The sequence below is a fragment of the Musa acuminata genome, chromosome BXJ1-9 (genome assembly GCF_036884655.1).
Source record: "Musa acuminata AAA Group cultivar baxijiao chromosome BXJ1-9, Cavendish_Baxijiao_AAA, whole genome shotgun sequence".
Classification (NCBI taxonomy): Eukaryota; Viridiplantae; Streptophyta; class Magnoliopsida; order Zingiberales; family Musaceae; genus Musa; species Musa acuminata.
Window position 1 is genome coordinate 6,164,451 of NC_088335.1, and position 14,991 is coordinate 6,179,441.

Here is a 14,991-nt window from a genome sequence, read left to right on the forward strand (position 1 = left end):
GGATTAGAGATGAAATCCTTCCATGCTTACGGTTCAAATCCGTCCTCCGAGCGTCATTCCTGCCTCTGGTAATCGACAGGTGTCTGGTACCGTTCCCCAGTTGGCTCTCTCCATCGCTTCCTCTATTATCTTCTCCTAACAGCCGCCCCCATCATGTATTGAGAAATCATGGCCACATTAGTGTAGTAACCGCTCGTTCTTTCTACTCCTCCCTCTCATGGTTCCTGTCATTCGAGGAAGATGCCTCTGCCGGTCACTAAGCTCCTCCGTTCTTTCATTTCCAGGTTAATTAGCTCTACCTATCTGTGCATTCCTTTGGTTCATCTCTAAGCTTATGATTCATGAGTGTTGTTCCATGGCAAACACTTGTAGGCACAGACTCAACGTTGTGGAATTGGTGATGTAACTTTCAGGTCGGCCGGACTGCTGTGGCGCCGGAAAGAGGTCGTGTCATCCGACACCGAGGATGGCGACTACGAGGGCGGCAACCGAACTCCGCCCTCAGTGGCGGCCGCGGAGTGTTATGCGTGCACCCAGCCGGGCGCGCCGGCCTTCCACTCCACCACCTGCGACCGCGCCCACTCGCCGGAGTGGGAGGCCAGCGCCGGGTCATCGCTGATCCCGATCCGGCCGAGCCAGACCAACGTCCTGCGAAGCCTCCGGCCGGGCAAGTCGGGGGCGTCGCTGCTCGGTGGCCAGGTGCTCGATCCGAGGAGCGAGAAGGTGCGACGGTGGAACCGGCTGATCCTGCTCGCCCGGGCGGTGGCAGTGGCGGTGGACCCACTGTTCTTCTACGTGCTGTCTATCGGGCGGCGAGGCGCGCCGTGCCTGTACATGAACGGCGGCCTATTGGCGATTGTGACGGCGCTGCGCACGGCGGCCGACGCCGTGCACCTGGTGCACGTGTGGCTGCAGTTCCGGGTGGCGTACGTTTCGAGGGAGTCGCTAGTGGTGGGGTGCGGGAAGCTGGTATGGGACGCCAGGATGGTCGCCGTCCATTACCTGCGGTCGCTCAGGGGCTTCTGGTTCGATGTCTTCGTCATCCTCCCGGTGCCTCAGGTCAGTGCTCCATTGAAGCTTCTTCTGAGATCATTGGGTCATGCAGGTTCTCCATAGTAACCTTATCACAGATTCATCAAGTTTTTCTTATTGGAATATGTAGGAACAGTGAGAACAGAGATGTCCAGAATCTAATTTCATATATATCCTCAATGAATGCAAGAACAAGTATCTCTTGGACATATAATTAGGATATCCGTACATAGATAGTTCATTTTTCCTCTTGTTTTTGTCTCCTACTCTCAACTACAGTGCCTCATAAAACTGGTTAGAAATGTCTACTGATAGATCGATAATTTGTAGAACTAATTCTGAAAGGGAGATGCAGTGACTTCCCTTCTACTCTGAAATTGTGCAGGCTGTCTTTTGGCTGGTCGTCCCCAAATTGATCAAAGAGGACAAGATAAAGCTTATGATGACTATACTTCTGCTCATCTTTGTGTTCCAGTTCCTCCCCAAGGTTTATCACAGCATCTGCGTGATGAGGAGGATGCAGAAGGTGACCGGCTACATCTTCGGAACAATCTGGTGGGGATTTGGTCTCAACCTCATCGCCTACTTCATCGCTTCTCATGTAAGTATATCTTCTACTAAAATCTTGAATACATGTTCATATATATGTATATCTCAGATAATCACATTTCCTAATGCATGTTGGTTAGCTTGTATGTGCACCAAAGTGCAGTTGGAGATTATGGAATCAAGGAGCAACCTCTTGAGTCTATCCTAGGCATTAGTAATTTACAGAGGAAAGAAAGAAATCATCATCGCAGATGAGTAGGAATTATGTAGATGGAGTTAAACATGTAGTGGGTAGTACACTAGAAAGAATTAAAAGGGAGCTAATCTTGTCACACCTACAACCACAATTAAAAGTTAGAAATCAAGCATGAAAGTGCTATGGAATCCCCAAGAAAGATTGGATAGCATTTACAGTAGTCGAGTGGTATCATGCAGTAACCCACAATTTCTTAGTTATATATTTCATGATCTTAAATCCTTGGAATCCCCGAGAAAGATTGGATAGCATTTACAGAAGTTGAGTGGTATCATGCAGTAACCCACAATTTCTTGGTTATATATTTCATGATCGTAAGTCCTCGTGGCATGAGTTTCTGATGCATGCATGTGATATCCTGCACAACAAGACAATGGAATGCAATAATGGAGATAAACAGTTTAGTTGAAAATAACAAGAGATGGATATGTTACATATGAAGGCTGTGAATTGTTCTTTTGTGGAGACTTGTTATATGGATAGATACACATGCCAGTATTGTACCAGTAGCTACAGCTTTACAGTATATATACTCCATCAGATTGTTAAGCACTCGTCAGTATCGGAAAGGATTAAAACTAGCTTCATCTTTTTCTATTTTGTTATCTTTAACAGTATCATAATAAGTCATAGATTAGAAAATAAGATAGATTGAGAATAGATATATAATCTGGGTATATCGTCCCGATAAGATGATCCTGTCTTTTTATAGTGAGAAGCAGAGGATATAGGATGATAATTAGAAGAGTCTTTGTTCCTAAAGAATTCTATTATAATTGATTTTTTTTTTTTCTATTGATCGATAATCATCATTAGAGTTTAATAAGATATATAATATATTTTACTTAATTAAATAAAACTATATGATCCAATAATTTGACCTTGTCTTATAAATTTCAAAACTAAAACCATAATTAAGAGAACTAAAATTATTTATTTCAACTATTGTTTCCGACAATTCAGAAGGACTACTGATGCTTCCTCTTTGTAAGTCTTCAGGTAGCAGGTGGGTGTTGGTATGTTCTTGCAATCCAACGCGTGGCCTCCTGTCTTCAACAGCAGTGTGAGCAGAAGAACGATTGCGATCTTGTATCGCTGGGCTGCTCTAAGGAGGTCTGCTACCCCTTCACCCTGCGATCTGGCATGGCTACTTCAGCTTGTGAGGGCAACTTGATGGCATCTACCAGAATGCAGAACACTTCGGTGTGCTTAAGTGGCAATGGTCCATTTCCATATGGAATCTACAATTGGGCTCTCCCTGTTGTGTCCAGCAGCTCACTTGCTGTCAAGATCCTCTATCCCATCTTTTGGGGCCTCATGACTCTGAGGTAAGAGTTGGTTGATCAGAAAGATCATACGCAAGAACCTGCAAATCCAGTAGAATAAGCATAAACCAGAGCTTCACCTCGTTTGTCACTGACATAATTTTCACTCTGCTACAGCACTTTCGGCAATGATCTCGAGCCTACCAGCCACTGGCTAGAAGTCATATTCAGCATTGTTATCGTCCTAAGTGGCTTGATGCTCTTCACCCTGTTGATCGGTAACATTCAGGTGCTTGGCAATGCTGTCGTCTTCACTCCGATCAGACACAGCAATGTATACATTTCTAACAGATTTGCCTTCCTGAGTAGGTATTCTTGCATGCTGTTATGGCGAGGAAGAGAAAGATGCAATTACGATCTCGGGACATGGAATGGTGGATGAAACGGAGACAGCTACCCTCGCGGCTAAGACAAAGAGTTCGTCAGTACGAGCGCCAGCGCTGGGCTGCAACCAGAGGGGAGGAAGAGATGGAGATGATCAAAGATTTCCCCGAAGGACTGCGGCGTGACATTAAGCGTGATCTCTGCGTTGATCTCATTAAGCAGGTAATGCAGAAGACTACATAGTGTGTGTTAAGATTACAGAGGCACTTCCAACCTTCGTTCTCACAAAGCTAATGATCATCTGTGAAATAGAAATTGCTGGAGAAAACATGTGAAGCTCATGTATATTTTCTTGCAGGTACCTCTGTTCCACAATTTGGATGATCTCATTCTGGACAACATATGCGAAAGAGTTAAACCCCTCGTCTTTTCCAAGGGTGAAAAGGTATATGATTAATGTTAGCAAAGGAGGAGAAGTCTTGGAGCGTGCTGAGGGTACTACTTTTATGATCAGGTGATAAGAGAAGGCGACCCAGTGCAGCGCATGGTGTTCGTCGTCCGAGGCCACCTGAAGAGCAGCCAGTGCCTCAGCAAAGGCATGGTGGCCACGTGCATGCTCGGGCCTGGCAACTTCCTCGGCGACGAGCTCCTCTCGTGGTGCTTGCGGCGGCCATTCGTCGACCGACTACCGGCTTCCTCCGCCACGTTCGAGTGCGTCGAGCCGGCAGAAGCCTTCGGCTTGGATGCGCCCGATCTCCGGTACATCACAGAGCACTTCAGGTACAAGTTCGCGAACGAGAGGCTCAAGCGAACGGCGAGGTTCTACTCGTCTAATTGGCGGACGTGGGCGGCTGTCAACATACAGCTCGCCTGGCGCCGCTACAAGACGAGGACAGGAGGCGCGGCGAATGGACCGCCGGAACAGCGCGACGGCGAACGCCGCCTGAGGATGTATGCTGCCATGTTCATGTCGCTGCGACCTCAAGACCATCTCGAGTAGAACAAGAGCAGTCATGTTGATGGAGTTCAAAGGCCACTCGAGAAGAGAAGAAATTTAGAATTCAGCATGAGAAATAATTCAGCTTGTTGCATGAAAACTCTGGAGACTTGATCTCTCAGTCTCCGGTTGAAGCTTTAGAAGCGCCAAGGTTCTTTTCTCGCGCTCCGTGGTGCGATATGAAGAATTGCATGAAGGTAGTTCTTTTCACTTTATCAATGTGATTGAAGTTATAGAGATGCCAACATGTTGATCTTGAAGCACAAAAATTAGTGAGGAGGTACTTATTCTATCATTTTATATATATATTTTTAACAAAAATAAATGATTTAATTTAAGGAATTAATTTTATGATTTTACACTGATTCGATAAAATCTTTACACCCTAAGTTAGGTAACATCACCTTCTAAATATCATAATAAATTTAAATCTTCAAAATAAGAATATTAAGATCAATCAAGTCGACAAGGACTTTAATAAGGGGCGTATATAAATATAAATAAATAAATAAATATATATATATATATATATATATATATATATATATATATATATATATATATATATATATATATTTGCTAAACCAAAATTTAGAGGGTAAAGATAATAATAACTGGTTTGGAAGGGATATAAATGCAATTTTGGCTAAAGGAGGCCACTTCGACATCAATTAACGTTCGAATTCTAAACCCTAGCACGGAAATAAGCTTCAAGTTCGACGGCAATGGCGATGGAGATCGATTTGCCGAAGCCGGAATTGCTCTTCCGAGCCGCGGAGGATGGGGACGCTTCTCTATTTGCCTCCCTCTCCAGGGAAGCCCTAGACAGGGCTCGATCGCTTAGGAACGAAGACGGCCGATCCCTCCTTCACGTCGCTGCCTCCTTCGGCCGCTCCGAGGCGAGCCCTCACCGTTGTTTTGCAAATTGTGTAACTTTAATCGTATTCGTCGATCTAGGGTTTGATATTTTGTTTCTCCAATTTTTATTTTCCTACGTCTCGTTTGAGAAGAGTAGTTGAGTAGTTGATTTGATTTGGTTTGATTTTATTGAAGGATTTTGGGATTTTTTTCTCTAATAGGTTGTTGATGTGATATCGGCTGCTGATCCATCGATTAATGGAGTCAACAGTAAGGATGAAGAAGGTTGGGCGCCCATTCACTCCGCTGCGAGCATCGGGAATGCTGAGATCGTCGAGATCTTGCTTAGTAGAGGTGAGTTTCGACTGATGCTTCTGTCAAGATTGAGCTTTCGTCCAGTTTGCCTTTGCTATAGGAAATTATATGCAGTCCTTTTTGTTCTGTCATGGCTTGTTAGAATAACCAAAAAACAATTTATAAAATTCATTAGCTTTCCGTCAGATGTTTGGAAGGAAACAGAATTGAGATGTATGATCATGTGGTTGTAATACTACTTCAGTTTTGTAGTTTGATATCTATGTGAGAATCTAGAGATTAGAATTAATGGTAAAATGTAAATTGCAATGCATATATGCCATGCAATTTAAAGCATGTTTTCGTGACATGCAAGTGATGCTTGAAGAAATAAGTTCGGGTTCAACTGGTGCTTTTAGGTTGACAAGCAGCATACTACTGCTATGTAGCTATACTCTAATTCCAGGGAAGTTTTCTTGGTAGCTTATTCAGCTACTTATCAATGAGATAAATTAAATCTTTTTTTAAAAAAATCAGTTCTTTTGTGAGAAGTCTTGAACAAGCTCTGATTAATTAACAATCTGTATTTTATTTATTTTTTGTAATATTTTTTGAAACAATATTATAAAAAGGTAAACTGATTTAACATTAGCAAATAGTAGCAAAAACTTTGGTTTTTGATCTGAAAATTAAAAGGAATGTTTGAATTGATCCTCCAATCTGTATCTGCCCCATCCTTTAAACCATATTGTCCAATACAACTGATCCAATTCAAATAATTTTATAAAAAACCAATTCCTATCCTGATTTCATTTTTTAAAACCTTGAGTAGGATCTTCTCACACATAAATAGAACCTGTCACAGGAAGAAGGTATAGCTAATCTAGTCAACCTAACAAAATGAATAGCTCTAGCTACTGCCACTCTCCAAATACCAGACTTGACGGAAGAAGGTATGTTCGTGCTTGGGTCATGTTAAACACATTAATATTAAGATTCAGTATGACTCAAATGAGTCTATTATGATTATTCTAGTGAATATTTGACTAAACCAACCAGTTTAGTTTGATCCAATCCAGTTGTTTACTGCATGGTTGTCATTGAGCAATTGGCATATAATATCTGGTTCTCTTAGACTTGTATGTTGAGATCATGAATTGACATGATCCGTATCTTGCCAGACTGTCCTGTTATGACCCTTCACATTTTTTTGCTTCCCAAGGAAAATTCTTTTAACGATTTATATGTTATTCATCAAGTGAAATGCCTAGTATGATTTCCCATCACTAACTAGAAATCTGATAACAGTTGCATATGCTATCTATTTAGAAGATAAAATGCTGCATTGTTTGGCTTTTTAATAATTCAAGAATTTTTTTTTGTTTGAAGCTGTATCTTGTTTTGGGTAATGTTTTTGCACGAACAGGAAGTGATGTCAATTTGATTAACGACGGTGGACGCACTGCCCTTCATTATGCTGCTAGTAAGGGATGGTTAAAAGTAGCTGAAGTTCTAATATCCCATGGTGCAAAGATAAATAAGAAAGACAAGGTCTATACTGTTTTGCACAACTATGTCTCACAATTTTTCTTCCAGTTATTTCTTCTTCATGCTAAGTTTTTTTCTCTTGTTTATGCACATTTCTGCTGTTGATGTTTTAAAGTGCATTTAATTCAGGTTGGTTGTACCCCACTGCATAGGGCGGCAAGTACAGGAAAGTCAGAGTTGTGTGAGCTGTTGATTGAGGAAGGAGCAGATGTTGATGTTGTTGATAAAGCAGGCCAAACACCTCTTATGCATGCAGTGATATGCCAGAACCAACAGGTCACTGAAATTAGAACTCAACCATGCTATTTTTCCTTTTATTAATTTAATTGGCCATTACAAAGTGTCAAATTAGAGTACCCTTAAGAGTGGCTTTATCTTATTTAAGTTAGCAATATCTTTTGCTTCTCATCAATCAGAAGTTGTGCTTGATCCCTCATGTAATCCACATTACTGAAGTGGATGAAGTTCCTAAGTAATGTGTTGCCCCATTTTCTCCCTCTGTGACCTTGAACCTTAGTGGACCTGTAAAAATTTATGAAGATAACATGAACCAGAACCAATAGAGCAAGTATTTTAGAATTTTTTACCTCTCAAATGCATTCTCTTTGGTGTATGTACTGTGTTTTTGCACACAGCAGAGTGTGGATGTGAATTTGGCTGAGCATGTATTTTAGATGCGTTCACTATGTACTAGTCAAGATGTTTGAATTGTAGGATCGAACTTAATAAAAATTGTATATACTCTAGAATAAACTAGTAATCGACATAAGCCATGTATCGACATATGGAGAACAACATAGATGCTTAAAGAACATAAAGGAATGTAATAACATATAATACTCTAAATTCGAAAACTATAATCAATTAGATACAATCATAACAAAGAGAAACTCATCATTCTCATATGATTAAACTGGCTTAATATAGAGTGGAATCAATTAAATAGTGAAAGATACATAAAGTATTAGAATCTGGAACCATAAATTTTTTTAGCGGTAAGGAATCATTTCATGTTTATTTCAAGCCATATGCCTAACCAAACAATTTTGCAGTGTTACGGGTGAGTTCTCTGCCAATGAGAAGAGAGGGTCAAGTGGAGAACTTACATATACCTATGCACATTGTGTGTCCTTGTGTGTGCATCTCTCCACTTACGTGGGTCTTGTGCCTCTCCATCGTCAATATAATTCGCTGCTGTGATGTTCATTATAGCCCTTTCCTCCACCCATGTACAAGTGCTAATATGTAGAAATGGTAGCACATATAAAGATCATGTTTTTGCCAAGCATTATTTAACACTCTGAATGGTAGAATCCCTGTGGCTTTAATGAATCCAATCAGTATGCTTACATGAGCTCACGTGGTTATGAGCCTTATTGCTTTGAATAGGTTGCTCTTCTTTTGATAAGGCATGGTGCGGACCTCGATGTGGAAGACAAGGAAGGATATACCGCGTTAGGCAGAGCATCAGATGACTTCAGACGGATACTGATTGATGCTGCCAAGGCAATGCTTGAAGGTTAGATGACAGAGATACAGTCTCTAGAACTGAGCTTCCTCCAGTAGATCACAATCAAGTGCTTCAAGAAGTATGGCTAATCAGAGGACTCTAGAGATGGATGGATAGTGAGACCGGCATTCAGTTTGTATTCGGCATGCATGTGCTGTGTTAAGAATCTGAAACAAGTTCAGCATGCTGTTCTCAGCAGTAATGAAACTTAGAACTGCAGTAGTCTTAACGGTGGTTCTGACTCGTCTGCTTGCCTTTTATGTGTATCTTGCAGAGAAGCAATGGTATTTCGAAGTATAGACTTTCCGAGACTTCTTATTCTACTGATTTGTTGGATTGTTTTAGGGATTTTACATAAATACACGATGGCATATGTGATTCTGACTAAAAGACCAGCTGATTATGATATTGTTCTCTACTCACGTTTACTTATTTTGATGAAGTCAGTCGGATTGAGATTGTCAACCCATGCACACTCCGTTTTTCTTCCTCTGAAGGTAAACGTACTTTTTGAATACTTTGAAATGATTGATATGTAAATATTTTGTAATATATATCTTGTGGAATGTGGAGTCATTTGTGGAACATGAGACAACATTGTTTCTGTTCTGGTGGAATCTCATGGCCTGTGATGTCTCTGGAGACTTTGACTGGTTAGTGACCCTTTAGGACACAATCATAGTGGCCTACCTATCCAAAGCCCAATAGACAAAGCCGAGAAATCTTAACCTATTTACCGCCACCGACACATCTCCAAGTGGGGGGACAAGTGGGTCCAAACATTTACTCTTTTTTCTACCTTTGATTTAAGAGGGCAAGCTTTTCATATAAATCTTTCGATCAATAAATTATAATATATTATTTAGTGATTGGCTTTAAATTTTGATTTACCATTTTTCTCAAAATTTTAAGATGGATTTGGTAAGAAAAGGACTTCTAAACAAGCAAATTAAACACTTAATGAAGCATAATCCAAGTTAATTGTGGGAGCCTAAGAGTTCTTGCGACATAGAAGTGCGACGTAAATAGCTCTCACCGAAAAATATTGGACCCTCGTCGTCCTTTCAGGAATTATCCCACGAATTAGAGGAGAAAGATCGGTGAGTACGTGGTCGCGCAATGGACAGACGTCTAAGTCGTGTCCTGAGTCGTATGTGTTGCTCCTAAGATCCTTCACCTGTGTGTGCCCTGTTCGGACATAGGCGCTACCAGCACACACCAGGCTGGCCTCCACGTGCTGTCGCTTTCCGTGTTCTTCTTCTTTCCAACCCAAAAGATTACTGGAAGCGAGAGAGAGAGAGAGAGAAAATGATCCCAGCAAACAAACCAGAGAAGAAGCTACAACACATCGCACACAAACTCTCACACAAATCTCAAAGTGACGCACGGAATCACCAAATACATAGGAACGAGATGAAGAAGAGGAGGAAAACAAATCAAGAAATGCTTGTCTTTTTTTGTTCTTTGAACACTGATCAGAGCACCCGGAGAAGAGCGGCGGCGAGCAGAGTGGCGGCGAGAGCGGCAGTGGAGGTGAGCGCCCTGGGCGGGGCGGCGGCGGCGGAGGCGGAGGACTTCTTCTTGGCGGAGAGCGGGGCGGAGGGGGAAGTGAGGGGCTCGACCAGGATGGACAGCTTCATCCCCTCGTAGCAGTAGCCGTAACTGCAGATGAAGTAGTAGCGGCCGGTGTGGTTGAGCTCGAACGCGTAGTTCCGCCCCTTGCTGTAGTTGGAGATGGGGTTGGAGGCGTCGCACTTGTCGTACGCGTCCTCGTCCACCCGCACCACGTCCGCCGTCCGCGGCTGGTAGTAGAACACTGCGCTCACAGGCCATGCATAAGGATCTCACAACGACAGCGGAAGAGAGGACTGTAGGAGAGTCCAGAGATCAGAGAAGAAGAGCGAAGACACATTAGGTACCGAGCCAGTCGCCGACGTGAAAGGGGCGGTGCTTCTTCTCCCAGATGGTGTAGTTGACGCCCGGAATCCACCCCTTCTCGTCTCCCACCGAGAACCTGTTAAATGCCGCAACGCAGCTCAGGTGGTACGAAACGCAGACCAAGACGAGAAGCAAGGCTTTGCCCATCGCTCTCTCTCTCTCTCTCGTCCCCTTCAGAACCAACAAGGAGCAACGACGAAGTTAGAGGAGAGTGCACGGGACTGTCTCCCTCTGTGTCCGCTCACCTTTAATGCTCTCACTCTCGCTCAAAAGACTCTTCGGCTCTCTCGCTGTTCTCTCTCGTCTTTTGAGGAGGGTTACAAGGGATGGATAGTAACAGGTAAAAGAAAGGGAGACTGTAGCATGCCACATGGGATGGCAGGCGCTGCTTTATACGGGCGAGAGATGAGTCACATGAGAAGATGCTGCCTTTTGTCCGTAGATAACTGAAGCAGTAAATTTGCTGTCGATCCAACAGGCGGCGTTTTTATTTATCTAAAATTATATTTATTTTTAACTTTAATACTTTTAATATTTATATATTTTATATTAAACATACGATCAGTATATTTACTCTCTGAGTTCGATCGGATTTCTATAATTTTAAAAATAATATTAAGATATTTATATTTACAAAAGTAAAATATATTTTAAAATTTTAATTCTACAAATTTATTTTTTTAATCCTATATAAAAATTTAATGTTTCATTCTCGTAAATATAAAGAGTTTTAATATTTTTTTTTTTAAATCAATCAACTTGGAATTATACGAATCATAAAGAAAACACTGATTTGAAAGACGAAACGAGTGAGAAACAGTTGGAGCTAAATATATATCTTTGAATGGGGCCAATCCGATTGATTCTATCATGCCGACGGAAAACCGAAGAAGTAAAGCTGCAACTCGAGCTGAGTTGTACATTTGCAGCAGCAATCATGGCGGCCGACACGATCGCTTCTCATGGCAATTCTCATCACCCCATCATGCTCCTAAATCAAATGCATCCAACTGACAACGCAGATCTCTCCATGATTGATTGCATGTTTTCTCTGTAAATATATCTTAACTCTCAAATACATTATACCGTATATCTAATTTGTGACGTCATATATGGCATGCGATTCTCGTATATTAGACTACAATCAAAATAAGGTGAAGGATTATATTGGGAAAAATCACCCATTATTTGTGTACATATTGCTGGACTACAAGAACTGAAAACGAGGTGTTGGCAAACTCCGACGAGGCCAAGATGTCCCCCACCACTCCCAGCTCCGGTGACTCGCTCCAGTCATCCATTCCTTCGCTGAGCAACGAGTTCCAGGCCTGCCGCCGGCCCACGATCACGAGGTCGTAGTCCTTCTCGAAGTACTTGATGACCGCGACTGCCTCCTCGACGTCGCTCACCGCCACCTCCTCCACCTCCACGCGCTTGTTCCCCGCGTGCTCGGTCTTGAACTCGTTGAAGAGATCTTCATCCTGGAGAAAGTCCTCGTCCATCTCGCGATCGACGGCCGGGAGGAAGCGGAGGACTACGGTGGTGACGGCTACATGCCGCGCCATGCGCGCGCCAAAAGACAGTGCTTCCCGGTCATCGGCGCCACCCCAGAACAGGATCTTGATGTGGTATCGGTACTGCCGCGGCACGGTTTGCCCGAAGCCGGTGATCGGGTGGTGGACGAGGATACCGACCGAGCAGGGAGCCTACAGATGCAAATATCAGGAATCATGTAAATCCTTTTAGTTTCCTGCCACAATCTCTGATAGCCGCCCAAAAATCCAGTCAATCGCCGTACGTAGACGAGGAACATATCCGCACCTGAGACAGTACATTGGGGATGATGCTACGAGCCGCCCGATGGACCTCAACGTTGGCCCCAGTCTCCTTCCTCGGAAATGGGACGATGACGAGGTGGACGTTCTTCTCGATGACGAGCGAGCAGATGTCGTGGTGCATGGTCTTGTAGGGAGAGATCGCAGTGAACGGCTGGACGACGACCATCCCCTCCTTCAGTTGCTCGTAGTTGATGAAGACGCTGTGGAGGCGGTCCATCTGCCGCGCGTCGATGCTGCCCTTCTTGTTCTTGTGAGCGATGAGGCTGGAGCTCGCCCGCCCCATGATCTCCGTCAGGTGAAGGACGTAGACGCACATCGGGCTCTGCTCGTCGCCGCGCGACGCCTCCACGAGGTCGAGCAAGAGCGCCACGGGCTCCTCGTCAAGCAGCGATGCCACCAGGCGGAACTCGGCCTGCGGCTCCAGGTGCTGCACCGTTCGACACCCCATGACATGCCTGGCGTTCAGCGGATCGTAGAAGATGGCCACCAGCGTCGAGCTTATCACCGTCATAGTCATGCAAGAAAGTATGGCCGCCACATAGGCCTGAGGCAACAGCAACTGCGACATAAATTGACCACATAAGCGTTCATCGACTTGCTGACTGGGCTGCTGCAATAGATGCACGGTGGAAGCGGTTTGTCTTGACCGAATACAATGCTGAGAGAAAAGAGCGTTAATGGGTGTCCGGCACCACACGTACAGCTTTTTCGGAATATTGATCTGCGTAGGTCATGTAGCTGGCGATCTGCCCGAGGCCATTAAAGTTGAGCATGAGGCCCAGCATGGCAGCGTTGCGAACCGATATGTTCCAGTATATGGCCGGCACCATCACGGCGAGGACCTTCGCGGCGTACCCTGCAAACATGTACAGCACCAGCCCCACAAACACCGTAGGGTGGTTGATCATCGTGAAATCGATCCACCTGCCGGCGTTCAAGAAGATGAGAGGAAGCAGCAGCTCCGTGGGGACGAAGTTTGCCCGATCCAAGAGCGCCGTCCCCAGCGGCGGCCCGTCGGGCATGAGGAGCCCCATGTAGACTGGCCCTTCCCAGTGTGATAACAGGAAGGCGTCGCTGAAAGCGCCCATGGCGCACGCGGCGAGCATTATCATCAAGATGTGCCCCTCCCAGACGCGGCCACCCTTCGGGGTGCGACTCACGATCAACCGTGCCCATGGATCGAACACGAAGACGAGGAGCACTATCAAGAAGATGTAGCCCGTCATCTTCTGTGCTGCTTCCAGAAAACTGAGGTGCATTCGTAGGCACTTCCTCACTAACGCCCTGATGATTAAGCAAGCGCTGGTGCCGATGTCGTTGATCATGGACGCGGCAATGGTGAGGCGGCCGAGCTCGGTGTTAAGCAGTCGGAGCTCAGAGAGGATGTCGGCCACCACAGGAAACGTGGTCATGCTCACGGCCATGCTGATATAGTCGAGGGCTAGGCGTGAGCCGATGCCCTCTATGACAATGCCTCGCTGAACCTTGAACAAGCTTTTCATTTGGGAAAGGATGAACAAAGGCACGACCACCGCAGAGACGGCGATGACAAAGGCCTTCTTCCCGAACTGCAGCATTTGGCGCGGGTTCGTCTTGACACAGATCATGAAGAAATGCAGGTCGAGGCCGAGATACGCTACGGTGCGCAGCAAGGAAACCCCTTCATCCCGGAAAACGACATCCAAATACCCTGCTTTGACGTCCTCGTAGTTGGGTGCCGCGCCACCGAGGGCGAATATATAATGAGACAAGGTAAACGCTCGAGTTAGTAGATACGGAAATGTTGGTCCTAAAAGAATTCCACCCTGCAACAATGATCGAGATTACGAGTATAAGACAAAAGTTAATCGAAAGTACGCATTAGCAAGAGAGAGAGAGAGAGAGAGAGAGAGAGAGAGATGGAGGATTACAATCATGTAAGAAACGACGCGAGGTTGCTTGAGGGGGCGCAGGACGAGGTGGATGGCGTGGGACGTGAAGACGATGAGGACTATCTGGAGTAAGAAAAGGGGGAAGACATGGCCGACGGGATTATCTTGGTAGAAGACGCCATTGGAGAAGAGAGCGGGTAGCTGTTTACATCCCTCGTCACCGAAAATGTGAACATCCGCCATTCCCCTGCTCCTCAAACCTGAAGGAGCCCAGTTTCTGAGATCCCACCTCAAGCAACATGGGAGGCAGAAGAGGTGAAGAAAGGTGGAATTTAAGATTTGGGACGAGCGAAGGGGAGAAAAAGTTGGTCAACAGTCTGGCAAAAGTCCCTTGGCACCTATTGGTCTAATGACAAGTAAAATCCAACACCGTCAATCCGACTTGGTAATGGATTCCCATTAATATTGATTTCCTGAAAATTAGAATGTAATCAATCCTATTGGCCCAAAAAATAACGTATACATCGCACGTTATATTACATAAAACTCTGTTACAAAAGAACGTTATAATGAACTTGTAAATATCAGCTTTACGCTGGTCTCCCCGAACCGTCCCATGACTAGTCCGGTTTAATTACCGATGGCGTTTCG

General features: G+C 44.5%; 4 protein-coding genes across 5 annotated transcripts; 2 read left to right on the top strand and 2 right to left on the bottom strand.

Moving 5' to 3' along the window:
* Positions 1-126: 126 nt before the first annotated feature.
* Positions 127-5,638, top strand: LOC103997361 (cyclic nucleotide-gated ion channel 2). Of its 2 annotated transcripts, XR_010479229.1 has the most exons (9): positions 127-284; positions 414-1,059; positions 1,418-1,633; positions 2,837-3,165; positions 3,280-3,391; positions 3,472-3,708; positions 3,845-3,931; positions 4,001-4,680; positions 5,563-5,638. XR_010479229.1 is itself a non-coding variant. In XM_009418547.3 (8 exons), the coding sequence occupies exons 1-8, from the start codon at positions 241-243 to the stop codon at positions 4,484-4,486; spliced, it is 2,157 nt and encodes a 718-aa protein (XP_009416822.2). In that variant the 5' UTR covers positions 127-240; the 3' UTR covers positions 4,487-4,722. The 2 variants fall into 2 exon arrangements, 1 of the variants encoding a protein (XP_009416822.2); XM_009418547.3 differs by lacking the exon at positions 5,563-5,638 and having other exon boundaries at positions 4,001-4,722.
* On the top strand, positions 5,149-9,004 carry LOC135592761 (uncharacterized). Its single transcript, XM_065082415.1, has 5 exons — positions 5,149-5,382; positions 5,563-5,695; positions 7,062-7,186; positions 7,313-7,459; positions 8,573-9,004. The coding sequence occupies exons 1-5, from the start codon at positions 5,209-5,211 to the stop codon at positions 8,705-8,707; spliced, it is 714 nt and encodes a 237-aa protein (XP_064938487.1). The 5' UTR covers positions 5,149-5,208; the 3' UTR covers positions 8,708-9,004.
* A 987-nt stretch (positions 9,005-9,991) lies between these two features.
* Positions 9,992-10,921, bottom strand: LOC103997359 (mavicyanin-like). Its single transcript, XM_009418544.3, has 2 exons — positions 10,613-10,921; positions 9,992-10,509 (listed from the first exon to the last, which is right to left on the bottom strand). Exons 1-2 carry the CDS (start codon positions 10,776-10,778, stop codon positions 10,169-10,171), a joined length of 507 nt encoding a protein of 168 aa, XP_009416819.2. The 5' UTR covers positions 10,779-10,921; the 3' UTR covers positions 9,992-10,168.
* Positions 10,922-11,815: 894 nt separating this feature from the next.
* On the bottom strand, positions 11,816-14,616 carry LOC108953795 (cation/H(+) antiporter 15-like). The gene is made up of 4 exons (XM_018831469.2): positions 14,380-14,616; positions 13,171-14,274; positions 12,453-13,028; positions 11,816-12,337 (listed from the first exon to the last, which is right to left on the bottom strand). Exons 1-4 carry the CDS (start codon positions 14,581-14,583, stop codon positions 11,816-11,818), a joined length of 2,406 nt encoding a protein of 801 aa, XP_018687014.2. The 5' UTR covers positions 14,584-14,616.
* Positions 14,617-14,991: the final 375 nt, after the last annotated feature.